The sequence below is a fragment of the Trachurus japonicus genome, chromosome 7, assembly GCF_045865225.1.
Source record: "Trachurus japonicus isolate A0001 chromosome 7, Traja_1.0".
Lineage (NCBI taxonomy): Eukaryota > Metazoa > Chordata > Actinopteri > Carangiformes > Carangidae > Trachurus > Trachurus japonicus.
The window spans coordinates 21818204-21841693 of record NC_140913.1 but is presented as its reverse complement, the minus strand read 5'-3'; the positions used below and the strand labels follow the sequence as shown (position 1 = coordinate 21841693).

The 23490-nt window shown below is 45.3% G+C and overlaps 2 protein-coding genes across 2 annotated transcripts in view; one reads left to right on the top strand and one right to left on the bottom strand.

Moving 5' to 3' along the window:
- The window catches only part of LOC146984725 (uncharacterized), a 51226-nt gene that overhangs the window by 4437 nt on the left and 23299 nt on the right, over positions 1-23490 (top strand). The window lies entirely within an intron of this gene.
- lgr6 (leucine-rich repeat containing G protein-coupled receptor 6) overlaps positions 1-23490 on the bottom strand; it is a 38710-nt gene that overhangs the window by 10596 nt on the left and 4624 nt on the right. The window contains exons 2-4 of the mRNA XM_085782131.1: positions 11163-11234; positions 4885-4956; positions 3018-3089 (exon numbers count right to left, since the gene is read on the bottom strand). Coding sequence (XP_085638257.1) covers positions 3018-3089; positions 4885-4956; positions 11163-11234 — 216 coding nt within the window. The remainder of the gene's footprint in view (positions 1-3017; positions 3090-4884; positions 4957-11162; positions 11235-23490) is intronic.

Here is a 23490-nt window from a genome sequence, read left to right as displayed (position 1 = left end):
TTTCATCTTCGCTGCAACTTCTTAACGGTGTCTCATTATGATTTATTCCCATGCTAAATAAGCCATGTCTAGCCCCGCTAGCACAGACATGTATGAAATGTAAGACGACAGAGACACAAGCGAGTAGGAACGTTTGCGGTGAGCCCGTTTTTTATTCTACTTCGCTTCATCTACGTTGCGTAAAAGCCTTCTTCCGTCAATGTCTGGAAAAAGAGAGAGACCAAAGAAGGGAGGAAAAGTTAAAGATGCATCTTCAGCTGTTCCTCCCTCGTTCATTTCCACCGCGCAGACACAAACACCACTCCTTTCAGATAATGAATTTATGACAAGGGCTGAGCACATTCACATAGTCTCTCACACATGTACTTTCATCTCTTCAGCCGCACAAAACCTAACAAACATTGTCCCCTCTCGCACTTGGCGTCTTCACCCCAGAGGCAATGAGAGTGGACTGTAACACACACACACACACACATACACCCCACGTAAATGCACACATGCAAACACACGGTCCATAGTGATGAATGATCCCCTCAGGGCAGAGTTGACAAGCTGAGACCACTTCCTCCTGCTATTCTTCTTTCTTTGGCCCTTCACACTCATTCATTAATCTCCTTTTCCTCCCTCCGGCTCCTCTCACACTCACATTTTGTTTCTTAACATCTTCATTGATGCACTCCCGGTGCCGCAAAACCCCTTTGCGTCTCACTCCTTAACTCTTGTTCGTCTTTCAAACATCCTCCCTTATCAATCTTCCACCGAGGTTCTTTGATTCTTGCGCTACGGCTCCTTCTCAGCCTCCTCGCCCCTCAGAGGCTTCACCAAACAAACAGCATCATCAAAGTGAAATCTGAACTTGAACTCTGAACTCTGGGCTTTTCTCCCCAGGGAAATTTTCCATCAGGAGAGGCAACTGTATACACTGGCAGATGCTCACACACACACACACAGGCACACAGACACCCTCCAGCATTCATGTAAATACACATGAACATGTGTGTGTGTCTGTGTGTGTGCGCGCACGGGCGCATGCACACACAAACAGCTTCAAAAAGTTCTCATCTTCTCTACTTCCTGTGAACACACATTTTTCAGTGCTAAAACATCATCCTTGTGCATCCTGTGCGCTCCGACTGTGGACATTGTTTGTCCTTGACCCAAATCACAGGATGAAAGCTGCGGAAGACCCTTCAACTCTCACGTTTGTTCTCCAGGGCAAAAATAATAATTGCTCCTTTGGGTGGACCTGCCCGGTCTCTAGAAGGTCCAGACAGAACTAGGAATGTTCCACAGAAGCCAATAAAGCTGCAACGATTTCCTGCCCGTCACATCAAAGTCTGAGGTACGATCGTAGGAGAGAGAAATAGACAGAAAGAGAGAGTTCTTTTAAATGATCCAGGAGATCTGTTGACCTCCCTCTGCAGATTTAAATCTGTAGATGCTTAAAAACTGGGAACTTGGGAGGAAAGGGTTTCACTGCATTGATTCACATCTACAAACCAGGGATGTGTTGATTTAATGTGGCTTGTGGAACTCATCAGTGCTGACTACGCTGCTTAACCTGTGGGTTGGGACCCAAAACACATCTGTCTGCAGCTGATGGCACCGAACTAAACACCAGCATTCACACTGTGTGTTGTAATTAGCCTGTTCCAGGCGGTGAGACAAATTTCTTGACTCTGTTTCAGTTCTCTGCTGACAAAAGGATTCTTGTCCAAGATTAAGTCATGATTTATTCTGGATGAAAGCCTCCTTTATACATTTATACCAATTTAAAACCCATGTGCTTACTCAGGTGCTGCGTCTCTTTCTTTTTACCTGGCGTGTTTTATGTCAGTGAGAGGCGCCGACAAGCTTCACTCTCCAAAGCCTTTCCAGTAATCTCTCTGCACTGAGCTTATCATTACTGTAATGACAAGGTACGTCTCTATACACTGGCTCTGTGTGTGCACTGTGTGTGTGTGTGTGTGTGTGTGTGTGTGTGTGTGTGTGTGTGTTTCATTCCGTGAGACATTGTCTAACTGGAGAAATTAAGAGAAGACCACACACTTGTGCACACACATACATGCATAGTCTGAAGACAGAGACAACAACATGACAAACAATTGTTATGCAGGCGTAAGGTGTAAAGACAGGCTGAGTTCTTGTGCCTGGCTGTGAGTTCAGTATGTGTGTATGTGTGTGTGTGTGTGTGTGTGTGTTTGCAAGCTTGGTGACTGTATTAAGTGAGAGCAGGCCTGCTTTATACCAGACGGCAAAACGTTGTAGGTGGTAGAGGAGCTCCATGTGCACGCCCCCTTCTGTGTTACGACTCCAGCAATTAGAGTGTGTCTGTGTGATGAAGGAAACGGCTCTATGGATATTTACAAAGAATTATTAATTTGGAAAGCAGGGATGTGGAGTGCGTGTGCGGTACAGAGTTGAGAGAGAGAGACGGGTAGGGGTGAGGAATTACAGATGAGGTGGTCCACATGCACCCGCCCAAACATGCACACAGACTCACACACACACACACACACACACACACATACACATATACAAATGTACACTGACCCCACAGATGAGACAATTACGCCACCAAACACTCTCATTAGCCAGGGGGATAGCGGTGTGGGTGGTGGGAGAAGAACGGACGAGAGGAGCGGAGGAGGAAGAGAGGGGGAATTGATGGAAAATGGGGTTGTTTCACAGCTCATTGGAGATGCTCTCCCTGGCCTGCAGTGTCTGCTGTTTCCCTCATGGCTTCCAGATGCTACCATGAACTGCACTGACAGAGTCAGGCTGTGACTCCTACCGTCAGGCAGTACAGCACTGAATGCCGAACTGTTGCAGCCGGCATTTGGGGAATGGTCTGTAATATGTCAGTGGTACTCTATACCTGCATTGCGGTTAGAGCTGAGATGTGTGGGTGGGTGGCCGGGGGATGTTTCATTCCTTGCTAGATGAGGTAGAGTACCGTGATTAGTGCGTGTGTGTGTGTGTGTGTGTGTGTGTGTGTGTGTGTATAAGAGACTCACAAGGACAGTAGGTTGGGTAGGTCCCATGGAGCATCATCAGGAAGTCTCTCCAGCTGGTTGTTTTGTAGCATTCTGAAAGGCACACACAGATTACCAAGTTAGAGATCAAGACTGTGTGTCTGTAGGTGATGGAGTCTGTGTGTTGTGTGCGAGGGCACATCAGGCAGAAGAAATAATTCTGGGAAATCTGACACAAGACGGAAAGGCTTGAAGAGAAGCAGAGAATGAAGGTTAGGGGAAAAGAAAAACAGAAGCTCCTTGGGTGGGCTGCTGATGTCATTCTCAGAAGAATGGAGCAAAACGAGAGGAGGAAGTGGGGAGCAAACAATAGCTATCTCTCTCTCCTCTCCCTCCCCGTCTTTCTGTCTCTCTCTCCCTCTTTTCTTTAAAGTTTTCATGGTGACCAGTCTCCAGTGTGTCGCTGTCAGCGGTGCCGTTAAGCCTTTATTGTGGCATTATGATGCCACAGTGGTCAGTCTTTGTGTGTCTGTCAGCGAGAACCCCTATAACGTCACAACAATGGTTAAATATCTGTCTTTGTGAGTATGGAAGGATCTCGGTTTCCTTTCTGTCATGAACAAGACACATTCTTAATTTCAAAAATGCATTCATTTTTCTGACCAGAAGTGACGGTTAAAATATTGACAATACAATGCATCATATCTCAAGATGTGAGAAGGATTTGTATTTACACACCTCAGTGTGTGTGTGTCACAAACTTTCATAGCGTATATTATTTCACCACAATCCTCAGCGTTAGATATGATGATTGCTTTAGAGGAGAAAATGCAGGTTTGAGAGGATCAGGGGAATATGATGATGATGCCATGATAAATGTACTCTGTTGAGTCTTTTCCTGTTTCAAAGAAATTCCCCATGTGGAGTTTCTCTGCACTGCTCTCTATGTTCATAACCTTTCCTCTGTAGTTCTGTATAGTGTGTATGAAAGAGAAAGTGACTAACCTAGTCGAGGTCAGCGGTCCATCTGTGTTTAACACAGACTGACTTTATCGGATATATTGAAGAAGGAAGGTCAAAAAGAATGTCCAAAGGTAGTTTGGATGTTACAAGCATGAATGCTTATAGCACACACTCACACACACACACACACACACACACACACACACACACACACACATTCCCTCAAATTACAAACCACAGGTATCTCGCTAGGTTTATATTCTGCGGCAGGGGCTTCTCAAACCTTTCTCAGCCCGGGTCCAAAAGGAATTGAGTTGGTTGCCAAGGCTCATGAAAACCTCCTTAATACCCTTGTCTTGCACCCACTAGAGGTAATAGCCACAAGTCATTAGATGCCGCACTCTCAAGTCAGAAGGTAGTAAGGTACTATGGTTTTTATGGTTGCTTTGCACATTTTTGTGATTTAATACTTCACAGCCGCGCTAACAGTTGGTGGCCATGGATCATAAGGCTCTGAATACACCATGAGAAATGGGGTGTCAAGAGAATAGCTTTGAGTGGCTTTTTAAAGTTTTTTTTTTTTGTCACTTACAGTAATCTCGGTGGGTGGTGTGACTGGGAGGTCCCTGCGTTACACCTGTGAGGGTGTGCATGTGTGTGTGCATCTATGTCTGTGTGCTGCTTGCAATTGAAACGAGGCTTATTTGGGGAATGAAGGAGCTGCAAGCAGGGCAGGTCTCCCCCAGCCCATAAACTTTAACTGCAGTTAATGATGCATGGCCTGTGTGTTTTATTCAAGGCAAGAGCACGCACACACACACACACACACACACACACACACACACACACACACACACACCCTGAAAGACTGGAGTGGAACAACCCACCTGGGATGTGGACTGAACAGGAGTGGGGATAGGGAGGGAGAGAGGAGGAGGTTACTTACAGAACTTTGAGGTTGTGGAGACCCTGGAGAGCGTGACCTGAGATATACCTCAGCTGATTCCCTGAGATACGCCTAGGGGAGAAACACAGAGATCAAAAAGAAGAGAACAAAATATAAAAGTGAGAAATGAAATATAACCACATACACAAAAAATTTACAAGTCTCATAAGAGGAGTTTTGCCTTTTGCTATACTCTACGTTTTTGGATTGAACTATGATATGACTTCATCCTTGAGTTCCTGCTTCGGGGTTACTTTTGGGGCAGTATGCAAATAACAATATTCTATTCCATCCAGTGTGGTTGCTATTGGCCCAAAGCACATCCTGAAACCTTAACCAATCCTGGGAGCTCTGATGAGTGAGTAAAGACTGAATTGAATGAGACTGAGACTGGGTCAACAAGTGCAGCATGAAAAGTGTATTTGCTTGTGCTTACGTGAGTGTGTTTATGTATGTGTATAGACTAAGGTGTATGCTATATAAGTGCACTCTAGCCGGTGTGTGTGCAGTGTGCGAGCGTGGAGCTATTTTCCACGTCCTTGAGGTAAATTGGTCTCGTTCTGAGGGGCCTTGAGGACAGCGAGGGAGAAAAACCACACACATTCACACAAGCAATCCAATCAGTTTGTTTATCAAACACGGCACCTAATGGTCATTTGTGAGTGTGTATAAGATGTCCAAATAAATAACATTCAGTCCAGCAGAGTAACTCTCAAGGTCACGAGCTGGAAGCACGGTTTAAACACAGATTTTGTCTTCACAGCTCGAGACCACCCACTTTTATTAAACACGCACACCAGTTAAAAGTTACTCATTGGCATCCTCCTCCTCACACCGTTGCTCTAAAGGTGACATTTGTCTGACATTTCAGCCGTATGCTAAGCAGCCTGCCTCTGGTTGGAGTTTTTCCATCAGTGCTTGGATATTGGAATATTGATGTAGAGCGCTGTCAACCTTTCCAAACCACTATCATCCAGATGGTAATGGACGAGGGCTCCCAGCAAACTCCCTCTGACATCTGACACCCTTGTCAACATGTCTCAGTCTTATTACTGTGCAGTGGCAAACCACACAACCCTCCTCACGCCTGCCAAATCTCACACTCAGCACGAGCTCTTATTTATCAACACAAACACACACACACACACACACACACCTGCATATACACACATATGCACACCCACATCGACTTACTAGAATACAAAATGGCCTGATCGTTATCCAGGCTATTATGGTGGTACTTAGTCATGCCGCTCAAACCACAGTCAAAACTCATTCAAATAGACTTTGACTGCACCACATGATGTCTCAATATTTGCACTGAGATGAAACATGTGGATGACAGAGAGCTGATCTGTAGTTACTGCAGCTCTTAGACCCCACAAATTCCAATATTTGTTTGTGTTTTTAAGATAAAGGAGTTCAATTAGCTCTTAGATCTGATTTGCACTCATAAAGGAAGCTTTATACTGCTCGTTTGCCGTCCCTCTGAGCACAGTAGGTCTGCTACTTCAATACCATTTCAGGTTCCGCTATTTCACAAGCTGGTCACCAGGGAGCATTTCAATAGCTACTTTTCCAGAGGTAACTGTTTCAATAGGCTCTGCTGAGGTCCTGACACCAGTAAAATAGACCTAAGCCTCTTTCTGCAAAGACCCCTAAGTACCTTCTTTTGGTTCCTGTTCAAATGCAGTGATTGGTTACAGGCGCTCTGGACGGAAAAAAGATATAGGTAGCACAAAGAAAAATAAATGTCTTTTTTATGCAGAGATGAGGAGGGCCAGTAATTTAGAGTTTTAGAAAACAAACATTGTAGTTAAGGCCATGGTATGATGTGCATATCGTACTGCCAGCCCAGCCTTTCTCTATTAGCTGCACCATTGGAGCCAAAACAGCATTAGAGTGGAATCATGCTTTTTTTTTTGCCTACTTCATTTGTCAAATGGATAATTATGTCGAAAGTGAAGATGGATATTGAAAAAGGAAAGAATTGTTCAGACGTTCATGATAGACATCAACAGAACACCGGCAGTTGCCATTGACCAACTGTTTCCATGATATCAGCGTGCGTATTTATGTGTGTACGCGTGTGTAAATGATCGCACGTATGAGTGAATGTTCCGCACTTAGCCTCCGAGTCGTTCCACATCAATCTCATTCTAATGAAAGGCGCCTTGCTCTTGTCAAACCGTGGCTCCAACTGTTTTTTCTTTTAATTTGATTTGGGGATGGTTAGAATTTTTCTTGGCTCCTGGACTGCGTAGATAAAAATTCCACCTCAGCATAATTCAGCTCTATTGAAGTGATTCATAGATAAAATAACAGAAGCCTGTGTAGTTCAAACGTATAGGAGGGAGGGTGCTGCCGCTCATAACAAAGGTGAGACCACCCTGCTATCAGAGCTGATCAGTTAGGGTTTTACTGAAGCATACCAACTCCTGATTATCCGATGTATCACCATGTTCTATCGCCTCAAAAAATAAACAAAAAGATGAATTAAAGACCTGAAGAGCAAAGACAGCATCAGATTTCGGGGATGCTATCTCAGGCAGTGATAGGACATCATAGTGGCAGCAGGACCAGGATGGTTGATAGGAGGCAATGATGAAAGGAGATGGATGGGATAAACAGGTCTTATCAGAGAGAGGGCAGTTCATGTGTGTGTGCCTGCAAGTACACATGCATGTATGACCTTTTTCACCCTTGGTCCATCAATAGAAATGTTATCCCTCCTTCTGTTCGAAGGTCCAGCCTGAGGGTCAACCACTTAACCTGGCGTTAACCTCTGAAATTACTGGAGTAAAATATAGACATGTGGAAACAGTGTGTGTGTGTGTTCGGGTGTGTGGGACGTATGTGGGTGCGTGTTTGTGGGAGGGAAAGAGACAAGCAGACGAAAACCAATGTTGGCAACACTAAAAGGAAAAGTTTTAATTGACCTAGATAGTCCCAGATGTGTTGTGCACCTGGACTATCAAAACAGCCAATACTGTAACCCCTTAACCCTCACCTACGTCATACTTCTGGCCTATCAGCAGACAATCTTATCACCAAGGGGAAGACAAGCAGGGCAGCATTGGCTTCCACTCACCACTTCTCTCCTCTTACATTTGGATTTCATTTGTGTGATAGCTGGAGAGCACCTTGGTGCACTCTCAGAGGGTTGGAGAAGCCCAGGCAGTATGGATTTTCCAGAGTGGGAGGATACCGACGAGACAGATTTATCAGAATTTCAGTCTCGAGTTGATAACGCGAGCTAGCAACAATATTCGAAGCACATTCGTTCGCAGTGGAAAAAAATCCAGGGAGATTGTTTTACCTGTTTTACTTTGAATAGACTGAGATTTCAGCTCTGTATTTACAGTAAGAGCTGAGTGATTGCTAGAGATAATGATAAGATGAGCGTGAGAGACACATCTCAAATGGCTGGTTAGGAAAGGATTCAAAGGAAAAAGGTGGAGTGAAATGTGATCTCCGGAGACACTTTGGTACTGATGATAGGCGGAGAGCGACGCTGCCTTCTTAATTAGTTTTCAGGAAGGGCTTCTAGGGGGACACTTTAGTTGAATACTACCCCCTGCTAGTTCAAAGTTGCAATTCAATCTAAAATAGATAGAGCATCTTTGATACCAGAGGAGGACGTTTGAAAAGAGAGGATGTCTTTGATATGTTAGGTAGATGAGCAACCAGTCTCAGAGTCTGTACCTGAGCGCGGGCATCGCTGCCCTCTCATTAACCCGTCGACATGCAGCGTGTCTCTCAGTCACCTCCCTTCATGTTCCGTCTGACATTTGCGTGCAGGTTTGTGTGTGTGAATTAAGAGGTGATTCACTGATCAAAGCTCTAAATGAAGGCTTAATAAGAGGGATCTGAGATCATAGAATAAGAATTTAGAAATAAGGCCTTTGAGTTAGAGAAAGGCCTGGAGGGCGGGGCGATTACACTCATATCTTATTATTAATATTAATGCCACAATGAATCAAAGGGAAGTTTAGCCTGGCAAGATTCGCTACCTGCTTTGTGAATTAATTTTAATTACCTTATTTCGGGTTCAAAGGGATTAGCCGTTGAACTGAGCAGGGAGATGAGAGACGGCATCTCTCTAAAGCACTGCTTCAGAAAGATCCTCTAAATGTGGCTTGTAAGATTTTATTCCCTCTCCTGCCCTTGGTGTACAACTAGATGAATGCTGAGCTTCTTGCCGTAAGCAGATGTGTTTTGGTTTGTAAGAATGTGGAGAGCGCCCAAAACCTGGGGAAAAAAATAGAAAAACTATGAAAGGCAGCGACTACAGCTTGCAATAGCCTGCAGTAAAATTGAGATGGGGGGGGTGGGGGTGTAGAAATGAATTGGAAAAGGAGGGAGATAGAGTGAGGGAGGGCAGGCAGGGAGGTAGAGCCCAACATCAAACAATTTATCACTCTACCAGTCACAACACGCCTGGCCCTCGCCTTTCCCTGTGCTACCAACAAGTGCTGTCGACCCACATCAAACGCTCCCTCTCAAGCCGACCGTGTTTGTGTTTAGAGCTTCGGTTTGATTTTCTAAGCGCCATAAGTTGTTGTGATTATAATGTGTTTACCATAACTTGCCATACTTCATTCTCCAAACATTCTCGTTGAAGAGTGGATGTCATGAATGTGCGCTTTTCTTCTCAATGCCAAAGATGGTCAGCAGGCTATAAAAATTGGCTTTGGGGCAAGAACATCCTCCTTGGAGGACTTCCAGAGCAACAGAACATCTCCATAAAATGTCAGAACATGAGAGCAATTCAGAGGAAGGAAGATCAACAGGGCTGTAAAACACTGGGAGGATTGTCTCTGGACAAACACCGCAGGTGAAGCTGCATCCAAGACCCCCACCCCACTTTTTCCCCAATGCAGGCAAATGTCAATCTTACATCACTCAGCTCTATGTGGTTTTGATCATTACGCCATCAGCAAAGTTTGACTTTTTTTGCAACAGCGATCAGATCAGCAATTCAATTAATTGCAATGAATTCTTGAACGTGATTCTGTAACTTGAAGACGTCACAAAATTTTGTTCAGCTTTGTTCTGCTCTTCAGACCATATTTGACTGTGATTCAAAGTCAACTGAACGGTTATCCAGCAAACCTTTTGCTTTCATTATCATTAGCTCATGCCTCACAGGCTGCAGCTGCAAGAATTAGCAAAGAAAACAGCAGACTGTTCAAACACCCCATGCAGACGCACACACACTGCAGGCTTCAGAAGTCAAAGAATCAGGTGAAGGCTGACATACACACATAAGCCGCCATGAATTAGTACACACTTATGCACACATTCACACCCTTGGGGCAAATCTGTGGGCAGCCTTTGTCAAACCGAGACTCAGCCGAATTCTGCTGAGTGGTCAGATCAGATATCGGTGAGGTCCACTGAAAAATGTGTTCAAAACGTTTTGGGATTTTGCTGCAGCGTGTGTTCTTTCATCAGCCCTGTGAGAATGAAACCAATACTTTCGTACTTTGTGAAGTGCTGACCAAACTGTGTTGTAGCACAGCATATAGAAGTCAAGAAATCTGGCACAGTGGCAGAGTCAAATTCTTAGTCTCGTCTGCTTATTTTGACATCAGATATACCCAGAGTTGAATCAAATTTATTTTAATTGTGCACAGTTTTGTGGCAACATATTGTTGATATTATTAAATGAAATTTTTGTTGAAGAAATTTTTATATTTTGATATCTAACTCATTTAGTGTCTCCATACCTATATTAAAGCATTTCTAACGATACCCAGGCATGTGTATGCCTAAGATTATAAAAAAGAAAAACATATGATCTATGATCTTCTCTTCATTTTCCTCAGCCCTGTCCTGATGTTCTCCTATAGTGTGTTTGTCTTGGCAAGGGCCCGTGTCTACGTGTATACTGCTCCTGCTGAGCTCTCCAGATGAAAAAAAAGTCAAGGAGGGCAAGAAAGCAGCGGCGGCTTGGATGCTGAGCACAGAACCTGCTCTCTAAACACTTTGAGGACCATATATTCCCTCTCAGAGTGAATATCAGAGAGTATATTCACTCTCTGAGTGAATATCGGGTTCCCTTCGCCTCCCTCTGCAGACGTCCCACGATATACTAGCATATTGCTGCAGGCAGTTTCTTGGTAGGAGAGATCAGAGGCAGGCCAGAGTCATCAATCCACATCACTGAGGGCTGCACGTATCAGTGGCTCGAGGAACGACTGTTTCTTGTCACGAGTGAGTTGTGAAGACGGCGGTTTAATAATTAAATGTGAGGTGAATGATTTTGTACTTACAGTTCTGATAACAGGTGCAGTCGGTGAAAGGCCCTGGGCTGGATCTCACTGATGTTGTTCATGCTCAGATCCCTAGAGAGAGGAAACAGGGAGCATCAATATCAAAGACTCAATCAACATTTTCCTTATCAATGTTCGTTTAAGTCACTCTGGACATGTAGAATTACAGATGTTTAAATGTTTTTCACGTGGAGATCAATCATCCAGAGTGGGAGTACGACACACAGAGAGGTTAGAGGGATAGGTAGAGCGATCGGAGGACGAAAGGGAGGAGAAGGAGATGTAGATGAGAATTTTCCCCAATGAATCATTGTTGGGCAGCTGTAATTTCCTCCTCGTCCCAGTGACTCTTTCTCTTTTCCAGATGTCTCACTCTACCTACTCTTACATCTGACCCCTCAGTCTCCCTCCATATCTATCTATCTCTCCTTCTCCCTCTTCTTTTTTTTTTTCTCCCCCCCTGGTTTCTCTGGAGACCCCCCCCCCCCCTCCCCTTTGTTCAGAGCTGTAACATAGACACACTCCATTTCTCTCTGTCCCTCTGACACACACTGACGTGAGAGGGTGTGTTGTGGGGTGAGTGTTGATGCAGCTGCGTTGCGGTCAAAGAGGGAGAGGTGCAGGATGCTCGGACGCATGCATACACAGACACACACACACACACATACACGTGCGTGACATATCCAACACAAACACACACCTATGAGGACAACTTATGTGTCAGCCTCTGGTAAAAAAACATATATAACCTTTTGGCCACAGTCATGTAAGGTCATCTCTTTGATAAACACAATGAAGGCAAGAGGTGTTACGTCACCCCTTCTTTGCTTTCACAGCCCTTGGGGTCTTGAATGAGTCTTCAAGAGAGAGGCTTGTATGTGCGTGTGTGCGTGTGTGTGTGTGTGTGTGTGTGTGACACTAACCATTGCTCATAAAGCCAGACCACCGGGCTAGCAAGTGTAAACTGTGCTCTCAGAAGCTCTTCGCATTTGGGAGTTTTGACACACTGGCTGTTTGTTTGTCAAGGCAGCCAAGCTGACGGGGGGCTGGATGGATCTATCCGCGGGCGTGATCTATATTCGGCTTCAGGGGAGATGTGGAAAAAAACAGCAACACGCTGCTCACAAATTTTTTGGCTATTTTAGTTGCCAGTCATATTTAGCAATTGTGACAAATCCAGTGTACCGAGAGCTCATTACCTTGTCAAGGATATAATGTTTAACATTGGGTTCTGGGATGTGGAGGGAGGAGGTGTGCTCTCACCATGTGATGAGTTTGCAGTCTCCGCCGTGTCCTTTTTGCCGTGAGATTTTTGTAGGTCAGATAATTATGTAGCCTTTTTACAGGCTCTGCCGACATTGACTATTATCCTTATGAAAGCATGATAATGGCATGTTAGTTTCCATGCATGGGAATTTCCTGTTACAGATGCCCCCCTACTGGGAGGTCCGACTGCAGAACGAGGGGTTCAAGGTGTTACTCAAGGACATATGCAGCACGGATGCTTTCAATCAGTGTTGAGGGGGGAGAAATTATTCCTCAGAACAACGCAGGGAATTAATCTTTCCGTGTCATTACTCACATCACCATTACCGACTTGGAGTTTATTGCATGTTTTGATACGCAGGTTCCTGTGTTATTTGTACCTCATGCTCTGCTGGCACAGTATGAGCACAGGAGTGTCATTACACACACTTATGTCAACTGTGGAGAATGGTTCATATTGATGGCTAGTGCGAGAACTGTGTCATAAAAAGGTAGCAAAGGGCAAATAAAAGAGTAGAATAAAGGGGATTACAAGTCAGAGTAAACAATGCTGGTTGTAAAACACTTAATAAATGCTTTGCAAATGTTTTACTAGATAAAGGAAACTTATTCAACTTGTTTGTAAAATGTTAAGGATACATTGTTATTGTGAATAGTTGAATACAGTCCAATCTGTGTTACAAGAACAACACCACAGTTGGTCTTTCATGTAAATGACACAGTACTTAACAGGTCAACTCATAGGACGGGATGTTTTTGGTTCCTTTAAGTGATTATATGGTTTTGTTTTGCTTTAAAAAAAACAAAACAAAAAAAAACAGTAAAATTATTCAGAAAATTAACAAATTACATGTGATTTATTACTTTTTATATGTCCCAAACTCAAACATCGTTGCTGACATCCCCCTGCTATCATGGGACCTGGAGCCTAGCTCTGCACAAAAGCACTGCGGTGATGTCATGTAAATTATATGCTTCATGTCTGTCCCATTTTTTGGCACAATCTGGTGTAGCTCCAGGCAGTAATTTGGGAATGAATACAACAAGTGTAATGCACTACCGCTTGATTAAAGTCAGAGGTAAATATAAGTGATAACAGAGTTGCCATGGAAATGACACAGCGGGCGGTAACAGCGGACAAATTGACATAATCAAGGCTGGGTGACATCACTTATGACACAGGAAGCACAGGAGGCCACACGGGGCCTCATGAACAATATACATACACACCTTAATCCTATTTATTGTGTGTGTACTAATATTCTACTGAGGAAAATATTTATTGGACCGTTCAAGGGAGATCATTAAAGCATAGCAACACACACATGTGGACACACATATCACCGAGCTTCTGGGGATGCGCCCACGGATGGAGACAGCTCGGCATTATCTGGTCCTGATTAAAGAAGCCATAAACAAACGTGTGTAGTCCATAACAGCGGCCTCACTCAGACAGAATAAACATGCAGCAAAGGAGAGAGAAAATGTTTAAAAATAAAGACAGAGTGGTGAGTCATGGGGAAAGGTTGAATGCAGCTCAGCTCGGCTGTGCTCTCCAACCAGCTCATTGGGAAGCCGGAGAGAGAGAGAGACATTTCTGCCGCGCAGGCCAAGGCCTCCGCTGACAACTTGACGTATCGTTGGAAGGCGCTGCGCTATGGCTTGTTTTTAAAATCAAATAACAGCTGTGGCTTTTTTAAACCATGATAATTATGATTGATGACTACCACATGTGCATTGTGTCGGCTGGCGCTGTGACGTGCAGATATTTTCAACGCAAATAAACGGCCACAAAAGAAATGAGAAAGAGAGCGGTTAAAGATTTTGCAGGCTCTGCAGCATAGGGGAGTTTCACAATTAGAACTGGGGTTTCTGTGTCCCCATTTTACGGGCATCTCGAGGGGTCTGAGTGTGTGTGTGTGCGTGCGTGTGTGTGTGTGTCCTGTGTGAGAGAGTGCGAGTATGTGTGTCAGTGTCTGCAGTGCGATATTTATTCCATTTATAGGTGGCTGCGGTGTGCGTGGTAAGATGTCTGTCGCTCATTTTCACACCCCTATTGTTTTCCAGTGAGCCTGCAGATGTGGTGGGTACAGGCCCTGGTTGAGCTTTCACCACATCATACATGGACACTGCCGGGGCATGGAAATGGATTGCTTTGTGGGTCAGTGTGTGTGTGTGTGTGTGTGTGTGTGTGAGGGAGAGATGTGAACTACATGTGGTTTGTTCTCCATTTTTCATGGAAGTATTCAGTAGGGAACTGTCCTGCCCTATCTTGGGCCATCACGGCGTCAAGAAAAGAGACTGATATCGCTCGCCGAACAACACATCTCTCAACCGACAAGAGGCACACGGGGTCATCTGGTCCCCTCAGATCTCCCACTGCCGCTGACTGATGAACTGAAGATTCCTGAGCAGCGATCGGGGTAAAGGATGCGCACATGGAGACCCTATGCCCATCCCTCAACAAACACGCTCACAAATGTGCCTCTAACTATTCTTACTCCATCAGTGACTGACAAAGCCTCAGTGATTTCTCCATGTTTGCCCGGGAAGGAATTACTGGTAGATTTTCAAAGTGTGTTCATGCAATTTGTGTGTTTTAAGCACAGTAGCATGTGTGAAACCAAGGCCGTTATTGCAGCAATTGGAGGAGTAAAAAAAAAAGAAAAGAAATGGACACTTTTCCATCCGTACTCCCTCCATTGTTCCGTGATTTGCAAATACACAATATGCTCTGATAGACCGTTCAGTCTTTCCTCTCTGAAGAGTGGGCTTGCTTATGTGCTTGTGAATGTGAGAGAGGAGGCTTTGGCACAGGATCAAAGGTAAAGCGAGAGATATCTGACTGCTTTATGCTATGATTAATAGAGTAGCCATGGTAAGGAGTTTGTCTTAAGGGGGGAACGGAAGCATGAAGAGGCAGAGGTACATTTCCATTCATTGGCCTTGGCCCTGTCTCTCTCTCTTATGCCACTCTGTCACTCCCTCTCACTCTTTCTCTCCCCATCTCCGCTTCAAATTTCATCTGGAGCATGAGGTTACACAGTTACAATAATGTGATTTATCATATTTCCTCTTCGCCGTCAACAGAACTACCGAAGTATGTTATCGGTTGTGTGATCAAAGGCAGTGTGTGTGGGGGTGTGAATGTGCCCCTAGCTCCATTGTAGCCAGTTTCAAACTGGAAGCATTTCTGACAAGAGCTGGTGATTTAGCGCAGCAAAACAACTTGCCACATCATATGAAAAACACGTCTGTTTATGTTCAGAGACACACACACACACACACACGCCCACGCCACATCCACATCCACATGCACTCGTACACACTCTAGGCTCCTGGTGGCTTTTGTGGGGTGGATGATGGACCACCCTGGTGAGTGAATATACCCTCAGACTGGGGCAGATGTGATCAGCAGTCAGGTGTCTGTTTCTAACATCAAATGTGATGAAATGTGTCAGTCAGACAAAGCTGAGTCGGAGCCGCCTGAGGAGAGATGACTTGATACTGTTCACTTTGGAGAACTTCATTGTCTCAGATAAAGAAAAGAAGAAAAAAAAAAGATTTCTATGGAAAAGTTAAGTAGATGCAGGTACTGTACATAACAATACAGGCAAAAGCATGTAAACAAACAGGCTTACATGGCTGCCCTTGAGAGGTATGTTTTTCATAACCACACGCACACATGCACACATGCACACACGCGCACACACTACAATCACTTCACAAGAGCCATACCCCGAGGTCTTCCTTCTCACTTCCTCCTCTGCTCTGCTCTCTCTGTCTTTCTTCTTGCCTTCCTGCCAATCCCTTTTCTCTCTCACTCAGGTGGAGAGTTTTTACCAAACAAACAGCCAATAATGGCAGTAAGCTTGACGCCTTTGAAGGCGGCTTATCTGTGAGGAACATTAGAGTAATAGTTCTTTAGTGGAAATCAACAACCAGAGCCTTGCCCACAGGGCAGGGGTTCTGCACTAGCGGTGCCTGAGCCACACCTTGGCTGTCTTTTACAGTAACTATGACAGTAATGTCTTCAGTCAGATTCAGCCAGTCTGATCCTCTCCGCTTAGCTCTTTGAAACAGCTAAGGCCACGATGAAAGGGGATCTTTTATGCCACACAATGCAACTGGTAGTCAATGCTCGGGCGCCGCCTTAAAGAGGGCCTAAATGGTTGTGCGTACTTGCGTGAGTGTGTGTGTGTAAGAGAGATAGAAATGTGTGTGCGTATACTGTGAGTGAGGGTGAGGTCTGTGTGTGTGTGTGTGTTTTTTTTGCTTTTTTCTATCTGACTAGACTGACTGCTTTGGCATTCAGTTTCTCTCGCAGTCACACATGAGCTTGCACACACACACACACACACACACACAGACAGACAGACACACACACACACACACACACACACAAAGAGTCAGGAAGGAGGGTACAATGCTGTCCTGCCCTCCTCCTTCCTCTAAAGATGTGTTTTTTTTCTCCCTCTCTCCCAGACTTCCTGGGAGGGGTACACTGCCCTTTGTGTCCGAAGGCACTCTCTCTTTATCTTTCCCTCTCTTTTTCTCCCTCTCTCTCATTCACGGGGCACAAAGAGCAAGGGAGAGGGCGAGGAGAAGTCTTTCACCTGGACAAGGAGGGCCACGGAGAGGACTCGGCCACAAAAGAGCAGAGAAACAGAGAGGGAGGGAGAGAAAAGACAAGATAACAAGGCAGAGAAGGAAGATGCGTCCGTGTTTTTTTGTGTTCCCATGTTTTGTGCCCTTTTCCGCTTGCTGCGGTTTAGCAGAGAATGACAGGCGGATGTCTGGGTGGAGAGAGCGGCTGTTTAGTCTGAGGCCATGTCATGGGAAACATATTCATGCCCTCTGGGACTTATTCATACCCTGGTATACCGCACACACACATACACACGTGCATATACACACTCTATGTCCGTTCCCTGTCCTCCCACACACACCCTGTCATGAGCAAGAGGGGAGGGGGTGAAAGGTCAAGCACTTCAGTAATGGAACAGGAAGTGTTGGAACAGTCGGCGCTACACAACCTACAACTAACTCCAACATGTGGATAGGACTGACAGGCAGCTGTTGTGGGTAGGAAATAGCTTTGGAAGGCAGAAGGCATTCATAGCCCTGCCCATTAGTCCACTAATCTGGTGTTTACCATGTATGTTTTGTTTTGCTTTCATACGTGTGTGTTGATTATAAGCTACATGACGAGTAGCAGAGGATATATTTGAGTTTTTAGCTAAACTGAGGAGTCATGCCACAGAAAAGAACACATAGGACAAACACATGCCACTCATGTGACGAGGACGGGTTACAAATATCACCACTTTTCCACACATCCAGAAAAAGGTATCTTTTACAGAAGGTTTTTCGCTGCACACTGATTTGAGGCAGATTCTCAGCAGTGGATACAACAGTAAATGAAACCCGATGAGTATTAGTGTCAGGCTCTATTATGACTTCATTTGGTTGAATGGCAGAAACAGGAGGACACTGGATCTAGTTAGAAGACTGCTCAAATCCACTCCTGGCTCACTCTTCCTTAACTGCTGCACTCACAGATCTATGATCAGCTCATCTGCTCCATATATTTAACTGTACCCACGGATAACATCTAGAACTGAACTTAGATCAGCGCTCGATGAAATCTTACCCCATACCAATGAGGACATGTGGCTGCCGTTGGTTTAAAGAGATTTAGTTTGGCCCCTTGCCATGCATGTAAAAAGTCCAGATTTCCTCTTTTGCTCCTTCTCAGACATGTAATAGAGACATGAGTAAGTCTGGCTGCAGTTGCCGAGGCTCTGCAGCGGCCGAATTCCCTCCAGCCTCCCTTCACAGCAGATGGAAAATACACCTGTGAAGTCCAATTGCAGCTAGAGGTAATACTATTGCCTTATGCCATTGGAGTGACCTGACTGCTGTTTCTGCACTCAGGTCAGTCAGTCAAATGAACCCTTCGAAAATTAAGACTGCTGCAAATGACTTCTATCATTCTTTCTCTCCTTTCCTCATTCAACTCCTCTACCTTCTGTTTTCTACATCCCGTCTTCCATTTCCTGGACATTCCTGTGCTGTTAGCCACATTTGGCCATGCTATATATGTGTGTGTGTGTGTGTGTGTGTATGCCTGTGCGTGTGCCCTGAGGTGTGTGCAGATGTGTGTGACATTTAAGTGCATCTGCGATTGCTTTCTTTGTTCCCTTTCTCAAACTCCTGTCCCAGAGGCCCATTTTCCCGACCTAATCCCTGCTAGCGTCGTCGTATCAGCGCTGCAGTTGGGATGCTTTGATGCTGCACAGGGAGATCGGAGAGCGCACTGATCATCGTTAAGTCAGTATGTGCATGTGTGTGTGTGAGCGTGTATGTGTGTGTGCTCAAGCATGGATGTGTGTGCATCCGTGCGTAACGTGCACGCGGGTCTTGTGGGTACATAGGTGTGTGTTTGTGTGTGAGAGAGAGAGAAAGAGAGTGTGTGCACTGTTGGGAAGGGCATTTAGGCATCATTAGCTCTTACTAGTCATCACCTGCACACTGCCAGCCCCACATGAGCCACTTTAGTCTGCAGGCCTGGCCAGCGATCACACAGATAGGGAGACAGAGACAGACGGACCCATGTGGAGGCACAGAGGGAGCTATGTCCGTGCTATCAACACTCATGTAAATATTCTCATCTATACATATAGCTGGTTGTTTTCCACAGACGATTCTGTTGATTTGTATTTTAGAATGGAGTGAATACCAGATTTTAAAAAGTACGAATTACCACCCCCTCTTAAACCTAATCAGAAGCCGAGTTGTTTTCTCCACAGCATTTTAGAAACAAAAATGTTTGGTTTCTGCATCACTTTCATTACAATTGGACGTTATGTAACGTTAACCGCGATTCAAACTAGTCATTACAAAGCGCTTTAAAGAAGATGGAAAAGAAAAAGAATTAGGAAAGAAAAGAGACGAAGAAATGAAGAGGAAAAGACAAAATCAAGAGGCATCCCAAAGAAAACAAGTCAATTTTAAGATGATAAAGACAATGTGGGAACCTCGTAATATTTGAGGGACAACAACAGCAAAGAGGATCTCAGGTCCTGTGAAGTGCATTACGCAGTGTCTTGCAGTGGAAAATGGAACTACTCTTGAATGTGTGGAGACATAAAATCTGAAAATCCGTTTTAAAAGATTTGATTTTTTTGCAGTGAAAATGGGCCTAACCTGTCTAACGCCTGTGTTATCCAACATTAAGTATCTACTGGTAAGAAAAAAATAGCTTTCATTGGTCACGGTTGCACACGTGTATAGATTTCCACATATGCGTGTATATGCACTTGGACATTTAGGGACATTTGTCGTGGTCTGGCCCAGGATAGGACAATGCCTTCTCTGTGGTGGAAAAGAGAGGGCTAGCGCACTTGCACAGATTCATGCACACACATGCACTCAACGCACACACGCACAAACATTCCCATGGATTCCCAGGGTTGGAAAGGGGCTGAATAGGAATCTGGGCCATGCAGGCGTTCTGAATCCTCTCAGTCAGAGGCAGCCCTTCACCCTTCAACCACACGTCACATAGAGCACATTCCTGGCCCCCGTGTCCCACTTGCGTCACGCTGGTATCACACGAAACACATACAGATCCACATATTCAATCAGCGAGCATGGGTAAACTAACCACCGTTGTGTTTCGTCCACGTATAGGTTTGTGAAACGCGGTCCCAAGACATAACTCCGCTTTACTTCCCCGATCCTCCTCCACCCTCGTTCCCTTCCAGATCTTGTGTCGTGATTGCTTTCTGCTGTTTTCTAAAGGACAGGATATGGAGTGGTAGGGTAACACTATAGCCTCTGTGTCTTCCCTGCCTGCCGCTCCTCAGGGAATTGTCATTGTTTCCATTGTTGTCCTCTGCCAGCCTACCTGCCGTCTGTCCCCGAGCGACATTTAAAAGCCTCCCAGGTTGCTCACAGGAAACCACAAACCACTGCACTATCCAGCGCTAACTGCCTATCCCTTCCCTCCAACACCCTTCTGGCATAAATATCACTTTTGTTGCAGGCGGAAGTGGGTTTTTTTCTGCTGGTGGTCACCGCAGCAGGGCCTCCAGGGAAACTAGGAGAGAGCCGAGGAATTGACACTCTGAGGCGAACACTGCAAAGATTGCAGGAAGGAAGGAACAAAAGAGAAAATGAAGGAGTGAAAAAAAAGAGAAACGGAAAAAATGAAGCAGTGCAGAATAACTACGATGACATGTGTCACTGTTTTCTTCCTCTGTATAATCTGAGGTGCGTAACTCTCTTCTCCAGCTCTGATCACAGCTGACAGTTTGCTGGCTTGTAGCCAAAGCACCTCCACAGCCCCCCTACAGACACACACACACACACACACACACACACACACACATACATGCAGACACATACACACACCTTGAAAACATCTACACTATTTGGCTTATGGGTACACACCCTTAACCTTTCTCAGCCCCACTGCCCTGAGCTACAGTGCGTTCATTTGGAGCCGCTAACAGGCACACTGCACATCAGGGACCCTATATATTTGCACTTAGTGCTATATGACCAGCTTCAACACCTGCTCTGAGAACACATGCGCACACACGCACACACACACACACACACACACACACACACACAGGCACTTAATGTATGGATTCTTCTTCCAACTGAAGGAGACCAGAGGAAACAGGTGAGGAAGGGAGAGGGAGGGGAGTGGAGGCGGTGGGCGACCATAGACGCCTGGAGCCAGGACACTGATGCAGGAGCTGATAGCTGCTGTATAGAGGACACACACACACAGACAAGAGTTCTCTTTTCTCTACAATTCTCGTATTTTTTGTCCACCCCCTCCCCTTCCATCCCTCACAACTCCCCTCTCTCTTTTTGTGTGTGTGTCTCTCTCAGACGTGATGTTTACAGTGTGACCCCCGGTTGCTCATGATAGGAATCGTTCCATCAACATAATGGCTAAATGACACGCACACGACTGTTACAGTCACGGCCACCACAAAGAGGCAGGATGTTGTCTCCTGCATGTGTATGTGTGTGTAAGAGAGAGAGAGAGAGAGCGCACCCTCAAAATTTTCCAATACACATATTTCTGTCACCAATTCCTAATCCTCACCTTTCTCTTTGTCAGTTTTTTCACCCCCTTTCTTCATCCTCCCTTCTTCTATTTTTCTTGCTTCACCTCCACAAACTAGAAAAAAAAACCCTCAGCTGTCTGGGTGGTCCTCACACACACACACATACACATACACACACACACACACACATGCGCACACACTCACACACTCCATGGTTTTCCTCTGTCTGGTAATGTGCTAGCTGTGGTTTCCTGGCCTCGGCCAAAACACCGTTAGAAGTTCACCGCGCTCACCACTACCACAAAGCATCACCTAATCGCAGCTCAACCCTCAGCCCCAGACTCACATAGAAATGCACACACACACACACACACACACTCTTTTCCTCTTCACACACACACACACACCCCACAGTGGAGACCGCTGAGGGAAGTGCGAGATGTGTAAACACGGTGCACCTGACAACCTTCCAAAGTGGATTGCACAGGATGTCACAACAGCCGGATCATGAACATCTTCTTTATATTCAACACGATTCAATATTTCATCTCAATAGGTAGAGGTCTATCAGGCTGGACAGCTACTAATTGCTTTGCTCCCAGCCAACATTTGTGACAGCCTACTTATTGTGTCACTGTAAGGCCTTTTTTTTTTTAATGACAAGTTACAACTTTGCTTGCAGCTACACATAAAACAGCACCGATCCCCGATGCACATGCAGGACTCAATGTTCTCAAACTCAACACACATTAATGCACATGCACACACATCCTTGCTGACACACACCCTTGGGCAGTGTCTTTCCTCTCTAATCTGATATCAAAGAGAAAGGCTTTCAAAGCATCTCACATGACAGCTCATTTCATGTGTTGCCCACGGAAACGATTATTGTCATAAATCTCTACCCACTTTTGCTTGGAGTTGCTCCAAGCATCTTTTTTTTTTGTGTGCTTCCAAATAGTTTAATTCCTTTTGCACAGTCATCCTTGCATTCACCTCGGCGTTATGATATCATTGTTTGTGTATGACTGTTTCTACCTATATGGAGGGGGAATGGTCCGAGTGTGCAAATAAATAAACACTAGAAAATGGAGTGAACCGCGGCAGCGCCTGGATTGCCCTCTCGGCCACTACAGCACGTACAGTTGCGCTCGCTTTGAAGAGCTCTCCGGTGACACGGGTGAATGATGTCATATACTTTCACAGCATTGTGTGGATGTGGTTTGTAATGTGGACTGTTCCCAGGCAAATCCCTGTGACCTCTGCAGCCTACAGTATGTGCTGGGAGGCTAATCCAGCCTCCACAGCACAGCGGGGCGTGCTGGACGGTTTGACAGATCCTGGTGGGGATTGGACCGGCTCTCCGCTGTTGTAACCTTTTATACTCCAGGACGAAATGAGAAACTGTAGCCCGCTGTGCTGGGGTTCTGGGTTATGTATGCATGTGGGCAGGGCGAGGGAGGGGGATGTTGTTCTGTTTGCGTTTGATGATTTTTATCAGCGAGGCAAAAGAGAAATCTGTGAGCCTTGCGCGCCCGCCGCGGTATTTTAATTTGTTGCGGCATCTCTCCTGCTGTCTTGCATTCCCTTCTTCTTCTTCTTCTTCTCCCATCTGCAGAAATGTGTGTGTTACTTTTCTGTGCGTGTGTGGGCGTGTGCGGTTGGTCGCTGAGTTTATTTATCTTATTCTAAATCAGCTCTCAAACTCACTAATTGGTCCGGTTCCACTGTTAGGTAACGAGGGGAAATGAACAATTACTCTTGTGTTTGTAGGGAATGATGTAGGGAATGTGTTTGTATGTGTTTGTATGTGTGTGTGTGTGTGTGTGTGTGTGTGTGTGTGTGTGTGTGTGTGTGTGTGTGTGTGTGCACGTGGTTGTGGTGCATTACTTCAGAGCAGTCCATATCTCTACAGAGAGAGTCTCAGGTCTTCACTGTTTTTATTTTAGAGAAGCTCAACGCTCTCCCTC